General features: G+C 45.1%; 2 protein-coding genes across 4 annotated transcripts in view; both read left to right on the top strand.

Moving 5' to 3' along the window:
• LOC144736604 (sterile alpha motif domain-containing protein 9-like) overlaps nt 1–8609 on the top strand; it is a 31735-nt gene extending 23126 nt beyond the window's left edge. Inside the window, exon 4 of the mRNA XM_078619174.1 lies at nt 527–8609. Within this exon, the coding sequence (XP_078475300.1) occupies nt 527–5478 (4952 nt within the window). The 3' untranslated portion in view covers nt 5479–8609. The remainder of the gene's footprint in view (nt 1–526) is intronic.
• The window catches only part of LOC144736680 (uncharacterized), an 828508-nt gene that overhangs the window by 536495 nt on the left and 276591 nt on the right, over nt 1–15422 (top strand). The gene's annotated exons all lie outside the window — the stretch shown is intronic.

The raw sequence follows: 15422 nt of genomic DNA, 5'->3' as shown, positions 1-15422 counted from the left end.
GTAGCAGTGAGACAGACAATTGCAGACCAGCTTCGTTCTTGTTAGGACTCATCAGTGCAGAGTCCAATGTCCTTCAAGAACAGCTGATGTTTTTGCATGATGCATGTTTCTATGGTTTGTGAAATTTACGGTTGTCCGGCCTGCACTACATTTCTGTTGTGCTGATTTAATCAAAGACAAATTGCAAAACACACAAATCCAGTATTTAGCTCACAGTAGTTTATAAAACCAAGTCTTGAGTGCAATAAAATACCCAAATGCATCCCTCAACGTCTGTGGCCCAGGGCAGGTCCATGGCACGAGTTGTCTCTTTCAGATGCCACTGCCCCTGGTCACCTGACAGCAGCACACGCTCCACTCAGCTTCTTGAGCCATACCGAGGGAAGGAAGGTTTAGGTGGCTTCCTGTGGCCTTCAACTCTCTTGAATTCGGTGACACCTCACATCCTGAATGTACCCGATTTATATATTATGTAATGCTTTTATGTTTTTAATCTTCAACGTTTGTTTTTCAATTTCACATTTAGGACATAAGGGTGATGACAAGAATGTGAAGCTGCCTTCCAGTATGCAAGACTGGAATGAAGACCACGTTCGCCACTGGTTGGTTCACGAAGTTAAGTTGAAAGAGCAACATGCCAACAAATTACACGAGGAAGAGTTAACAGGACCTTCTTTAGTAAAGCTGCAACGTGAACAACTCAAGGAGTTTGGTCTCAAGTCGCTACAAATATCCTTACTCGTAGACTCGCGTGACGAATACCTTAAGTCCCAGCCCAAGTCGTCCAGCACCCATAGCCATGTAGCGACAACACCTGCACACGGTGATGAAGCCTTGGAGAAGACTCAGAGCCACCGTGAAAAAAAGGGGGCACAACTCTCTCCTGGCAGCGCACAAGCAGAGTTCTCAAACTCTGAAGAAAAACCTCCGAAGAAAAACAAGAAAAGAAATCAAAAGGGCACAAAGCAACAGCAAGAGAAGTGTGTGGATCAGAAGCAGGCAGAGCCAGGTGATGTGGTTGATGGTGATGACACGAACATAGCACAGCAGGTACATGAAGAAGCTTCACAACCACCTGCAGAGGTGGGGATACAGGAGCATTCCGCTGTTGATGATTCAAGCCAACAAACCACCAGCAAGAGTCAGGTGAATATTTGCTCACCATGCCCATTTGATCACCATTACACTTCACACAGATATATCAGAGGAAGTGTGCTGCCTAGTGAAACGGGAATCACAAACTATATAGATCCGGTTCACGAGTTTAAACTTTTCGCCTGTGAGGGCGACGTTGATGAAGAATCCAAGATGAAGAAATTCTGCAATGAGGTGTTTAGGTTCTCTGCTGGATGCATGAACAGGAGGACAAACGGCACCATACACTTTGGTGTGGGAGACACGAAGAGTGAGTACAGGCACGGTGAAGTTACCGGTGTCCACGTAGAAGACCAGAGCAAGTTTGTTGATACGATCGACAACAACATCTCAAAGTACTTCCAGAAAGACAGGATCGAAGATGCTAAAGAATGCATACGACCTCCAAGATTTGTGGAGGTCATTTCGCCTGAACATACAAGCCTTGGTGCGTATGTGATAGAAGTCGATGTTATCTCTAAGAGCACAATATGCAAAGACAATGTTTATGAAATAAAGCAAATGAAGTACGTCAATGGAAAATGGCAAGCGGATAAAGAGAACCACGTGTATAAGCGAGATGGTGCATCTTCTAAGGATATTCTGGCAACACAGAATTCGGAACATTGGAAAGAAGAGTACAGACGCGTTTGTGAAGATGTGAAAAAGTGGAATGAGCAGAGAAAATTGGCCGAAACGAGCTACAAAATTGATCGTAGAACGGATGATGAAGGAAAGAAGCTAACTACTTTAATTACCGGGGGGAAAGGGACACTTGATGATTCCTATTACAAAAAGTACATATTGGTGGTAAACAAGGCGGACCAAAGCCAATTGCCCCACCTCGACTTTGTAAAAGAAATAAATTGGTTTGCTGTCCTTGACTTTGATCCTGAATCCGCCATTTCTGGGCTGTGTAGCCTTGTTCGTGCTGAAAGGTCACCCAACCTGCATTTTCCCCGACAGTTTGTAGAACGTGAAAATTATGACATTGAGATCATTGCCAAGAATCTAAACCTACACAAGCAAACCAGCTGGATCTTCTGCAATGGAAGAGCAAACATTGATGATGAAAAGCCAATGGGATCCAAAGAGTTTCAGAAAAAACGCAGTGATAACCATAGCAAACTTGTAAGCTTGTTGTGCAACAACGACCTCATGCCCAGTGGAAGGTTTCTTGTTGTTTTTCTTTTACTTATGAACACTGATGACCCAATTGATCCAATGATGGAAACATTTTTCTATTTTTATCAAAAACTAAACGGGCTTTCTGATATGATGCTCATAACAGAACGTCTAGAATCATATGAAAGTTGGGCGACACTTGCACACACGAGGGTGGACGAAGATGAATTGGCATACAGGTCAATACGCAGTATGAGCTTGGATCATCTCAATTCCACAATTTGCAAGATTAAATCGGCGACTAAGAGTCGGAAACGGTTCCTGCGTACATCAGTTGGAGGGTCATGCTCTTTAACAGCAGTGCAGGAAGAACGGATGTCTTCACTGACGATTGTGTGTGAGAATGAGTGTGAAGATACGGGAATAGAGGCAGATGACACAGCGTTTGATGAATTGAGGCGAAGTATCGAGGAAAACTACTACAAAGGAGGCAAAGTCTGCCCATGGAACTTCTATTTCTCCGAGAAACGAGGAAAACCTTTCATCAAACGTGAACCATTTAACAATCTAAAGGAAAATATCGAAGATGCACTGAAGTCAAACCGTTGCCTTGAATCTGTGAACTTGTTTCACCACCCTGGCTGTGGAGGAACAACACTTGCATGGCATGTCCTATGGGAGCTCAGAAAAAAATTCAGGTGTGCTGTGATCAAAAGTAATAGTGATGACCAGAAGGAAATTTCGGTTCACGTTAAAGAACTGCTGAAGTATGCAGAAAACGATGCTAAGGTCTACACCCCAGTGCTACTGCTTGCTGACGACATTGACGACACAGAGATCCTTAAAAAACTTCAACACAGCATCATTTCTGAGCTGTCAGACGTCGTATTTGACAGACCTCTTGTTGTCATGGTAAACTGCATGCGGTCTCAAGCCCTTGAGGAAAGTCAGAAAAACCATTTAATGACCAGTGTCATTTTGGAACAAAAGCTATCTTCCACTGAGCAACACCTGTTTGAAGAAAAGCTTAAAGAAATAAAAAATGAGTATGAGAAATGCAACAACTTTCTTTCTTTCATGATAATTAAAGAAAATTTTGATTCAAATTATATAAAAAATACCGTGAAAAACATGCTCAAAGGTTTAGACTACAGTAGCAATAGGCCGAATGCTAAATTGATCAGTTATGTCGCATTGTTGAACAACTATGTAAAAAACACATCCATTCCAGTGTCTAGATGTGAAGCAATCCTCGGAATTTCCCAAGTAAAATCCACCTTTTGGAGGAAAGAAACTCTTGAAGATGGCTTGAGCCAGCACGCCAAATTACTGCTCATTAAATGCCACATGGACGAAGTCAATGGCACTTATGAATCAGTCCGAATGATACATCCACTCGTGGCGAAACAAGTGCTGGAAGAATTTGAATCGACGAATCGCCCTTCAAGATTTAGCATTGCTAAAGAACTGCTTGCTGAAGATATCATTTTTAATAATGGCATGGGAAGAGAGCACTTGGTTAAAAATGTCAGGAATATGTTTGTCATCCGCCATCGCAAAGAGCAGGGCGATGAAACAGACAGTCTCTTTGCACCTCTTATTGAAGATATCATTAAACATAAAGACAGTACATTAAGTCACCAAAGTAAGTTGGAATCGGGCATGCAAAATGCTAAAGAATTATTGCTTTGTGCTACAGATAGATTTTCAAAAGATGCGATATTGGCACAGGCTCTTGCAAGGTATTGCTACCTTAAAGACAACAACTTTGATGAAGCCAAAAAATGGGCAGAGCATGCAAAGAAATTGGTCAAAAACAGTTCTTACATTACAGACACAATTGGTCAGATATATAAGCATGAACTGAAGCAGAAATTTGATGTCAGTGCCATCGAGAAAAAAGGGTTCCTTCCTCCATCAGATCTTAATAAAGCACTACAGCTTGCAAAAAGTGCTTCTGATTTTTTTAGAGAAGCACAGGAGTTGGTTAAAACAGAGGATGATGCCTTTAACACAGCTGGATTCTTTGGCGATATTGAGGTTGCCACACATATGTTGCAACTGTTTGAGCTGACTAAAGTATTTCACAAAACTGGTGAAATCCACAAGAGAACCCTGGTGGCCTATTTAAATGGAAGGATGGACTTGTCACGGCTACCTACAGATGACGAAGAAGAAAAAGCAACAGTGGAGGTTTTACAAAACAATGAGTTGTATCTTAGAGAATTAAAAAGCAGAATGAAGTATTCCTTAGAAGTTTTGGAAGCCTATTTTTGGCTGTTTAAGCCAAGGTATGCCGAATCACAAATACAAGACAAGCATCGTTATACCGTTGAAAAGTTTTACAACCAATATGCAAAGATATTTTGTTCAGAGAAGTCAGAAAAACTGGATGCGAAACAATTCCCAAAAATAAGTGCTACAAATGAAATTGAGTTAAAACACGGTGATAGATTTCCAGGACTTATACGCTATCTTGCTGAACGAAATGCTGAAAAATCTCTGGAGGTTATTATCAGCAGCTATAAAAGTTTACTTCATGATTCAAAAAATATCAATAACATTAAGGGAAAGCAAAATTGTATTTTTGCTAACGTTATACTAAATTGTGTAAATAACAAATCCAAAACGGTGTCCCCCTACAGTGAACTGGTGACGATGCTGAACAATATCCTCCGTGAAATAGGAACACAACACAGATTTCCAGAACCATACTTTCTGGCTTTACTTTTACTGTGGCTCAATGAAGAAAGCAAAAGAACTGACGTGAATCAGCTGGCAGAATACATTGAGGCAATGAAACGATCCTTCCGAGCAAAATATGTATACATGAGCCGCAGACAACAGTTAACAACCAATTTCTTTTTGGGGAAGGGAAAGGGATTGGACAGAATAGTGTCTCGAACAAAAATTGACAAAACTGCAGACATGCAGAGAACTGGGAAATCCTTGCGTCTATTATGGCTCAGTGGAGATATTTTCAAGGAAAAAAAAGTTCAACAAATCCTCCTTAGACTCCGGGGATCAACCACTGATGAAGGAGATATTTACCTTGACCATAGGTTCAGTTCTGGTGATGATAAAAATAAGGCCATCAAGATTCCTGTGCACCCAGTAAACCTGGGACCACTGAGGACAGGCAAGAGCATCGAGTCTGTCACCTTTTTTGTAGGGTTCACTATGGAAGGCCCGATTGCCTATGACATTCAGCCTGTGTAGGATATATAAAAATAAGGCATGGGTCAAAAGGTGCTGTAGCCATGTAAATAAAACGTAAGGGACTGCATTGCCATCAATCTACTACACATATCAAAACAGTACCATCTGTTTTGTAACCACTCTTCTACCACCAATTCCACTCTTCCACCACTAATTACTCAATAACTACTCCACCAATATTGAGGGCTCAGTGTACCAGACTGTCAACTCTTCCAAGAGCTTTTGGACCATGATACTGCAGGCCAAAACGTCTCTCTGTCTGCTTCTTCCCTTGCACCGCTCGACTTTGGACTTCCGCCAATCGTCTCTTTTACAACCCAGCTCGATTCAAGCAATGCGACAATTCTTGACAGTGCTGTTTGTTTTGATCGCTTTGTTGTATATGTGCCTTTTGCAATATTTTTTTTACAATACTTGCAGTCAAAATGCAAACAAAAAACATTTTGACTGCAAGTATTGTGGTTAATGTAAACATGATTCTTTGCAAAAGGTGTCAGTTTTGTTGCCAGAAAAAAGGGGAAAACCCCTATTAGTATATTTTGGTACTGCCAAAGGAGGCCTCATTATGTAGATGCTTACCCCGAACTCTCATTACTCTGATAGTGCGTTGTCTTTGAATTGTGCGCCTTTTGGCGTCATCTGGTCGAGCACCATTTGAGACTAGGCTCTAAGAAAAGCTGTCTCTCGTGTGGACCAATGAGTTTCAAGGACAATGCATCAATTATCAGAGTATTGTTTTTTGTTTGCATTTTGACTGCAAGTATTGTGGTTAATGTAAACATGATTCCTTGCAAAAGGTGTTAGTTTTGTTGCCAGAAAAAAGGGGAAACCCCCTATTAGTATGATATTGTCTATTTTGAATGTCAAAGTTCTTTATACACATATAGGTGGGTTGATTTCATTCCTAGGGTTGAGGTTAATTATGGTGGAGTAAACATGTATCATTTGAATGAGAAGTTGATAAGGAGCCTTTACTCAAAGGCTACCACAAAAGCCCATGCACAAAGAGGTGAGAAAGGCACCCGTAGCAGGGGAAAATAAGCACCCCTGCTGCGTGCCCCTGCCAAAAAGAACACTCAGCGTCCAAGCTGATAATTACGTACTAGCTTTGGCATTTTAAAGAGTCGCAATGTTCAGAATGACAACCACCACATTCATATTATTAATACATCAAGGTATGAAACGTTACTCTATGAAACGTTAACCTTAATAGGATGTGCCGTTATATGATGCAGCTCAGGGGGAAAAGGTTTCAACATGATTATTTTGTATATTCTTATTCACAATCACTGTTATCCGTACATAATTGTCATAAGGTCTGGATACGCATGTGAAACTTTATTATAATGGCATTATGGAAGTTCGTGTTGAAGCACTGACCCTAAAAGATAATTTAGGACAATAGACATATTTGTATATATTCTAATTGTCAATTATCAACGACCAAAATGTATATGTATTCAATGGTGTATAACCTGCACAACGCCCAACCACCTTTGTCTTCCCATTGGCGATCTATACATGCCATACCAGTCATTCATATTAATTCTGAGTCCACGTAAGGGGGGAACTAGGACCAGTGCAGATAATCTCCACTGTATGGCTTGAGGGGGAATCGAACTCGGCGAAGCAGTCTCAGTAGGAGAGGGGACAAACAAAGATACCCAAAAGGGAGGAGGTAGGCCGTTTTTACCCTACAACATGGGCCACAGACATGCACACCACGTCTGGGGGCAGCTTTCATAAGTCAGTAGACACCACCAGGGGCAGCTAAGTACATCAGAGTTCACACCGTCTTGGGAAGACCTCCAAAGGAGGTATAACCCCTGACGCCAGGGTATCCAAAAAGCCAGAAAAAAAGGTGGGAGGAGCTTTGGGCTTTTTTTATGTAACTTAGGAAATTAATCAAAGCAATTATACATTCCTATACAAACAGCACAACATCATACAAACCAGTCCTGCAGAGACAGGCTCTGGAATTTGCCCTTGTGACTGGCAGTAGAGTTGAGTTCTTGCTAAGGCAGACTGTATAGCTGAACATGTTATTTTCCGTTTTTCTTCATATTTTGAGTAGCTTGCAGAGGCAAGGACTTCGATAAGTTGTACTGTACTAAGCTAAGAGGTGTGATAAGTTATGTGGTTGAGGAAAATTGTTGATTGATAAGAGTTTCTGGTAGCAAGGGACCTTAAAGTGCATTCTTCATGCTTTACAAATACATTTTCTGTATAATAATGTACTAAGCTAAGATCTGTCAGGGAATTGTTGGCAAAACGCCCATGGTGGCGTGAAGCAACTTTCCCAAGTGGAGACTTGAGTCATACACCAATATCGAGTGTCCATGAAATATTGTCCTGCTATAGGCTGGAAAAATAACGTCTGTTGTCAAGTCAACCTGACATTGTACGAGGTGGAGAGGCCTGGAGTGTGTGAGCGATCGTCACGTGCAGGCTGCCGCACAGCGTGAGATCTCTTGAGGGCGAGCAACCAAGGGGGTGCTCGCGAACCAAACCACTCCCAAGGCTGCTGACAGGCAACGTGCTGGGCCAGTGTGGCCGCAGCACGCCCCAGCTGCAGATCGAGCCTGGCGCGCAGACAATCCTCGAGCGTGCGGCGTCAAAGTTAACGCCTGACTGGCAGCGTGCTGACTTGGGAGCCGCCAGCGCACTCCAGCTGTGGATCGAGCCTGCCGTTCTACACATCCTTGTGGGACTGGAGATATTTTTGGGGAAGAAAGAAGACAAAAGATGGAACATTAACTTCACACCATTTACCTGTGCCTTGTACAAGATTGCGGGCTAAGAAGAACCCCAGCTTGCATGCATCGCACACCACAACAAACGAATTGTGCATTGTCGCGTTGTTTTCTTTTAATCACGTGATTGTGAGATCCGATCGTTGAAGTTTTGATACGCATTTATGAGCACGAATTCCGTACGATTATTTCCATGTTGAGTTTGTCTATTGTTCTCTTTTAATCACGTGATCGTGAGATTTGACCATTGATGCTTTTATGATTATTCAGTACGGGTTGATGAGTACGTATATTTGCATGTGTACTGTTATTGGTATTCTGATAATGAGTGTTGTTGGATGTTAGGGTAAGTGGTATTAAAGTTTTTTAGATTGATAAGGGCCCGATTGCTTCTTTCCTAACTCATGCTTCATTCTATCTCAATTGCCAGAAGTGTATCCTGCGGTGAGATCTGAATCCTGAGACCTGCCAAAATTACACATACTTGATAAGCGAGAATCAGTCAATGTTAAAGCGAGAATCACCATTGATAATACATACCCGTAAACAACGTGAGAGCCAATAATTATAATAACTCGTGGTAACTTAATGCATAATCGCTTCTTAATCATATACATGTTAATTATTGATTGTAATCGCAGTCCTTATTCATTACACGTAACACACACATTGTTAATTACACTTAAACACGCATTTAATTATGTGTACGCTTAATGATATTAGAATTAGAGCAATTAACATATTTACATTCTACATAATTTAATATTGTAATAGTTAAAACAACATATTTTAAACAACGCAATATATACAACAGCTTAACGTCTTCGGTCGATGAACCTGCACTTAGCGAATGTGTTAAACTGATTCAAGCAGGCTTGCGCACTTACATTAATCTGATTTCCCTAGGCAGCCGTGAACATGCACCATTCTTGACAAGACGCACACCCACACGCAGCAGCCACGGCGCGTGGGGGACCCAGACACGGGAAGCACGTGGGGTGGGCATTGCTCACCTTGAGATTGGTGGTGCGCCACTTGGTGCGTGGCCCCACGTGGGCGACCACGTGGAGCTTCCTCTGCCCGCTGCCTCGCGAGGCCGAGGCGAACGCGGCGCTGAGCTCGAGGCGGCCACGCGCGCTTCCCGAGACGCCTCCCCACGATCGTCCAGGCCCTGCCCCACAACGTCCGTGCGGAAGCAGTGAACATTTCTGGGCGACGTCGGCTATGAATCTAAGACGCAAATCTCAGCGTGTCTGGGTACGACCAGAATGTCACGTGACCCAACTTATTTGGTATTCTAGATTTGAAGCTTTCGTGACTGCAAGGATTCATATTCTTAGGTTTTTTTCGGTAAAGTAACGTAGGTAAAAAATTAAAATTAATAAAAGTAAAATAAAATAAAAATCACGACGTTTCGGAGACAACACAGCTATCGTGCTGTGGCTGTACCACCTGAAGACGGAAGCTTGTGTTGCCTCCGAAACGTCGTGATTTTTCTTTTATTTTACTTTTATTATTTGGTATTCGCACCCTACGGGGGTTGAGCAACACTGTGCGTGTGTTGGCGTTGTTAGAGTTGTGGCAATGCCGAGACGTGGGCCACGGGTTAGAGGGCAAGATGGCTGCCGCTAGTAAACAACACTCAAGCATGGCACGCACTCTACATGTCTGTGTTGCACAGTTTAACCTGAGAACTTACTTAAAATAACGGTGGTGGCTGTGACTGCACTCAAGTTCATGAGCTATGCTGTCTCTTGTCCTCCCATGATACATTTCTGTAGTTTCTAATCGGTATATTTGTTTAAAAAAACATTACTCTTCAATAGTTTTACTAAATTAGTTAGCTCTTCCACATTTGGTTACAACAAATGTTAAAACATTTCACTTGTTTAGTGTTCTGCCCCACGGCTGGGGTTTTGCCTCACGGCAGATGGGGGTGGGGCGCATCTGTACACAGGAATCTCCTGTTTTTTATGCTAATTTTGGTCACGTGACCAGGAAGTTGCGATTTAAGTTTCCCGCTCGACCACGTGGGCGTCGGCCATTACACACACAACTCAAGATGGCGGCACACATCACGTCCTGTGAAGCCAGCCGCAATTTTCCATTTTGGGAGCTTAGGAAGCAGTCTGTAAGTTCGTTTATGTTCTTATAATATTGGCAATGATGTTATAATGTTAGAATGACCGTTGTAATGATGTAAATGCCTTTATAATGCTGTTAAATTGTTATGATAAATACGAGGCCTAGTTAACAACGAAGCCTGCAACTTTCCTTATTGTGAATGTTACTTGTAATTTAATAAGTCGAGTCAAACTTGTACCCAAGTAACTATATTGTGATCCTGAGAGCAAGGATGACGAAATATCTCATCCACAATTTAGTGTTATGTGTAATACTGTACATTTGGGGTGCAGTGTGATGAATACATGATGTGCCTTTATGTAACACAGCAGCTTATGCTCTTGTATAGTTATTCAGTGGTAATGTAGGAGCCTGGTCGATCCAGGGTCTATTGTTGAGAAACATGTTATCAAAGACAATGTTCTGATGCTGTGGTGTTCAATCATTGTGTTGGTGTTTCCGGGTTATAACAGATGCTGTATCTGTGCTGTTTTCTCACCGGTTTTACCTCGTTATAACTACCACAACCACCATTACCTAACTACTATAACTACCACTATAACCACCACCATTACCTAACTACTATAACTACCACTATAACCACCACCATTACCTAACTACTATAACTACCACTACAACCACCATCACCAACAGCAGCTGCGGGCCGGGCTCCGCTGGCGAGGCGCAGGGAACGGGCTAAGTTGAGGGGGTGAGGGGGCGGTGGTGAGGGGGTGAGAGGGCGAGGGGCGCCCAGACAGAGGCGCCGAGCGCTGTGAGACCACGGGGAGGAGGTGGTGGTGAGGGTGATGGTGGTAGTGAGGGTGGTAGTGAGGGTAGTGTGGGTGGTGAGGGTGGTGAGAGAGCGTGGCCTGGGGGTCGAGTTGAAGGAACAGCAGGTGAGGGGTTGGACAGCAGCAGGCGGTGACGATGGGGAGATGACAGTACATGTGGTGTGTGTCTACATGGTGTGTGTGTACACGGTGTGTGTGTAAATGGTGAGTGTGTGTACGTGGTGTGTGTGTGTGTATATATACATGGTGTGTGTACGTGGTGTGTGTATGGGTACCACGGTGCGTGTATCGGGTGGAGTGCAGGTTTGTACACGAAGTCATACAAATATACAAACACAGACATAATTTCAACCGTGATGATAGTTACAAACTGAGTAATCATTGGAAAGATGTGATTAACCATGCAAAAAAGATTTAACTACACTTATTTGGACCATCTTATTTGACAGACAACTATTACAGGTTACTGATAGACAGCCAGTTTTGTTTTACCAGTTTTAGTTTTTCTTTTTTCACACTTTTGTTATGTAGGCTAGGCGTTAGTCACCTCTCCATAACAAAGGCTCATTCTTTTGTTATGCAGTCTATTGTTAGTCTTAAGCCTCACCTTACCATATTAATAGAAAGTGTGCCGTTCCTGGCCCTTCCCCCCTCAACCATTATATATACGGAGTGGTATCTCTTGTAATCTCTCATTTACTTGATACAGCTGTCGTGGCTGTGAAGGTTCCACCTGAAGACGGACGCTTGTGTTGCCTCCGAAACGTCGTGATTTTTTATTTTTATTTTATTTTACTTTTATTAATTTAAATTTTTTACCTTTGTGACTTTACCGAAAAAACCTAAGAATATGAATCTTTGCAGTCACGAAAGCTTCAGCCTTCCAGAAGAACTCCAGCCTGCCCTTGTCCACCGCTATACTTAATCACTTTGCTATCAGGATGTCTTAAAAAACAGAGATAAATGTACAGACACTGCTCTGTATCCCAGTTGTGTCTCTGACATTGTTGAACAAGTGAAATACGTTTGGCACTGGGCCCAACTCTGCGTTTATTAAGTCCCTCTAACATTGATGTAGTTCATGGCCATTGGACGTTGCAATGACTCTACTTTCAGCAGTTGTAGATCGTGTTCGTAATATTACAGAGCAAATGGAATATGCACAGAAGGGTTATAATACAGATAACAAAATACTGTAACAAACGATGCAGCACCGATATAATGATGACAAGTGAAGCTGTGGAGGTGGGGACCTGTATTCACATGCACAGCATGAGCAGCTGCTCTTAGACCAGACCAAGAGGCCATGTACGCACAGCTGAGGAGCTGAGAGCAGGAGCTCAGGAGGAACTGGACCTGAGTGGACTCGGCTCTTGTCTGGTACCTGGTATGTTGGGCTGATCCTCTCTGGAGGAGAGTTCTGACCCATGCCACGGTCACCCTGTGAGGTGAAAGCGGAGCTCAAGAAGAGGAGCGGGCAACCAGGATCCAAGTTAGCTAAGATGCCAGGAACTCAACAGGGCCAACCCAGAGAACCTGGATCTGCCCAACGACCTCGAGCCAAGGGACCATCGCAAGCGAGGCCATGTGACCTCGTGGTGCACCAGGCCTGCTGCAGAGGCTAACTGCACAGACGTTTGGTGAAGGTGGTTATAGTTCGTAATGGTCCACGGCTGGGAATCCATTCCTTTCTCTCCATGACCTGGCCACGTCTATCCCTGCTCCAGGAACTCCGCAAAGCACCTGGACCCCTTGCTACCATTGTGCACAGCGTGCCGTAGTGGGTGACGGAGCTGTAGTCGTATGGGGTCCTTAGGCTGTGCTCATGGGGGGTTGTCTTCACAATAGCATCCACCCACTCTGAAAATAAATATATTATTTAATGCAAAGTCATTCAAGGAATACAGCTTCTCACATTATTACAAAGATCCAAGGGGCAATACTCTCTAACACAACAAACACTTTGGTTGACACCGTTAATTTGACTCGTAACTCAGAGCCTTGATCAATCTGCTGTTGGACATAAGCCTATCCACACTGTGTCATCATGGAGGTGGGTTGTGTAAGGTGGAGGCGATCACCTAGGATCAGGTCATAGACCACACGCCACTGATGATGGCCATGGCTGAGAATTGAACTGCGCCATCTGTCCCTCTCACCGGGCTTGGCGTTGTGGCTCAGCACCAAGATGTGGTCGTCGCGGTCGCTGCGGCAGTGCTCGTGCATGAACTCGTGCAGAACGACGCCCTTGGTCACCATGCCGGGCTCCAGGGACAGCGCCTGGTCCCCGCCCTGACGGCCCAGGAACGACCAATTCCGGTAGACAACCCCAGCCTGAGCACTGAGCCCCATTCCCTCACATCTCACCACAGAGACAACCCCAGCCTGAGCACCAAGCCCCAGGTAGTGTCTGTCCCTGTAGTGTCCGTGTCCCTGTAGTGTCCGTGTCCCTGTAGTGTCCGTGTCCCTGCGTAGTGTCCGTGTCCCTGCGTAGTGTCCGTGTCTCTGTCTTGTCCATGTTTCTTTGGTGTCTGGGCCTATGTTCGTGGCTCTGTAGTGTCCGTGTCTTTGTAGGGTCCATATCTTTTTAGCGTCTGTGTCATTGTAGTGTCTATAGTGTTAGTGTCTTTGTCGTGTCCATGTCTCTGTTGTGTCCGTGTCTCTGTCTCACCCGTCCCACGCGTGGATGTAGATGTAGTCGGTCTGGCTGGAGCGAGGGATGAACCGGACGCACGTTTTCTTCTCAAACTCCAACGCCGCCTCCTCAATCTTCTTGACGTCGCCGTCGTCTACGCGATGAGACACACGGAGACTCAGGGTCACGTGAGTCGTCACGTGTGGGGGTGAGTGGGGGACCAGGAGTACAGAGTGGGGGTGAGTGGGGGACCAGGGGGAGTACAGAGTGGGGGTGAGTGGGGGACCAGGAGGAGTACAGAGTGGGGGTGAGTGGGGGACCAGGGGGAGTAGAGAGGGGGTGAGTAGGGGACCAGGGGGAGTACAGAGTGGGGGCGAGAGGGGGAGTACAGAGTGGGGGTGACTCACTGTCACTCACTGTCACTCACTCGCTGTCACTCACTCCACTCACAGTCACTCCACTCAGTCACTCACAGTCACTCACTGTCACTCATTCACTCAGTCACTCACTCACAGTCACTCAGTCACTCACTCACTCAGCCACACTCACTCACACAAAGACAAAGATCCCCTGCATAGTCTTAACGTACTGTCGTGGCATGTGCTGTAACCGAGCAGCTATGAGTCCCGGCACGGCACACGAGGAGGCGATTGACCAGCACCACACCCTTTGTCCTCCTAATGGCGATGTTCACACTGCACCAGCTGCTCTTTTGAGGCTGAGTCAACCTAGGGGAGGCTCAGGACCGGCTTCTATAATCGTCACTGGTGTTGGCCGTGAGTGGGAATTGAACCCGGGTCGCCGGGTTCGTAGCACAGCATGCTAGCCACTGCACTACCGCTCCCCACAACTCTCAAACACACAGCGATACAGTGATAGTCACCCACTCACCCACTCTCTAACTCACTCTCTACCTCGTTCTCTAACTCTGTCTCTGCCTCTCTCTCCAGACGTCCAGCAGCAGCAGGCCAGCAAGGTGGTGCCCCCGGTGCGAGCGTCTCCACTGTGTAAGACGGCGCGCCACTCCGCGCTGCCACGTGGTCTCGTGTCTACGGCTCCGTCAGATTGGCACACGGCTGAAGCTCATCGCGCCAGAGGAGGAGGAGCGGATAGAGAAGGAGCGACACAAGCGGGAGGAGAAGGCAGAACGAATCGCATGCGAGATCGCTGCCGCACCTGAAGTCGCTATCCCCAAGTGACAACTTGCAGTAGAGGCAGTGAAATGCGAAGAAGCGAGAGACGCTCAGGGCACACGCGGCACAGCAACATCGCACGGCGCAGGACAGACTTGCTACGCAAGACGTGAACAACATGGCACACACATCTGAGGTATAAACACAATAATGTACATAGTGCACAAACAGCGTGCTAATCCGGCAGGATTCACACTGGCGATTCTACAAGCACCTCGACAAGACACCCTGAGGATGCTCCCACTCGACGTGGGCATTTGTCTTCTAAGTCTGTCTCATTGTGAGCTGTAAGGTTCGTCTGTTAGGACGTCAATAACGTGGAGTATTGTCTCGAACTCACTCTCTCTCTAACGCTCTCACTCACTAACTAACTCTCTCCCACCATCTTTGACTCTCACTCCCCCCCCCCCCCCTCTCCGCGTGACTCACAAAGCGCAGCATGAGGCCC

This window comes from Lampetra planeri, chromosome 3 (genome assembly GCF_965212315.1).
Source record: "Lampetra planeri chromosome 3, kcLamPlan1.2.h2, whole genome shotgun sequence".
Classification (NCBI taxonomy): Eukaryota; Metazoa; Chordata; class Hyperoartia; order Petromyzontiformes; family Petromyzontidae; genus Lampetra; species Lampetra planeri.
The sequence above is the reverse complement of the archived record's forward strand: the minus strand, read 5'-3'. Positions and strand labels throughout refer to the sequence as shown.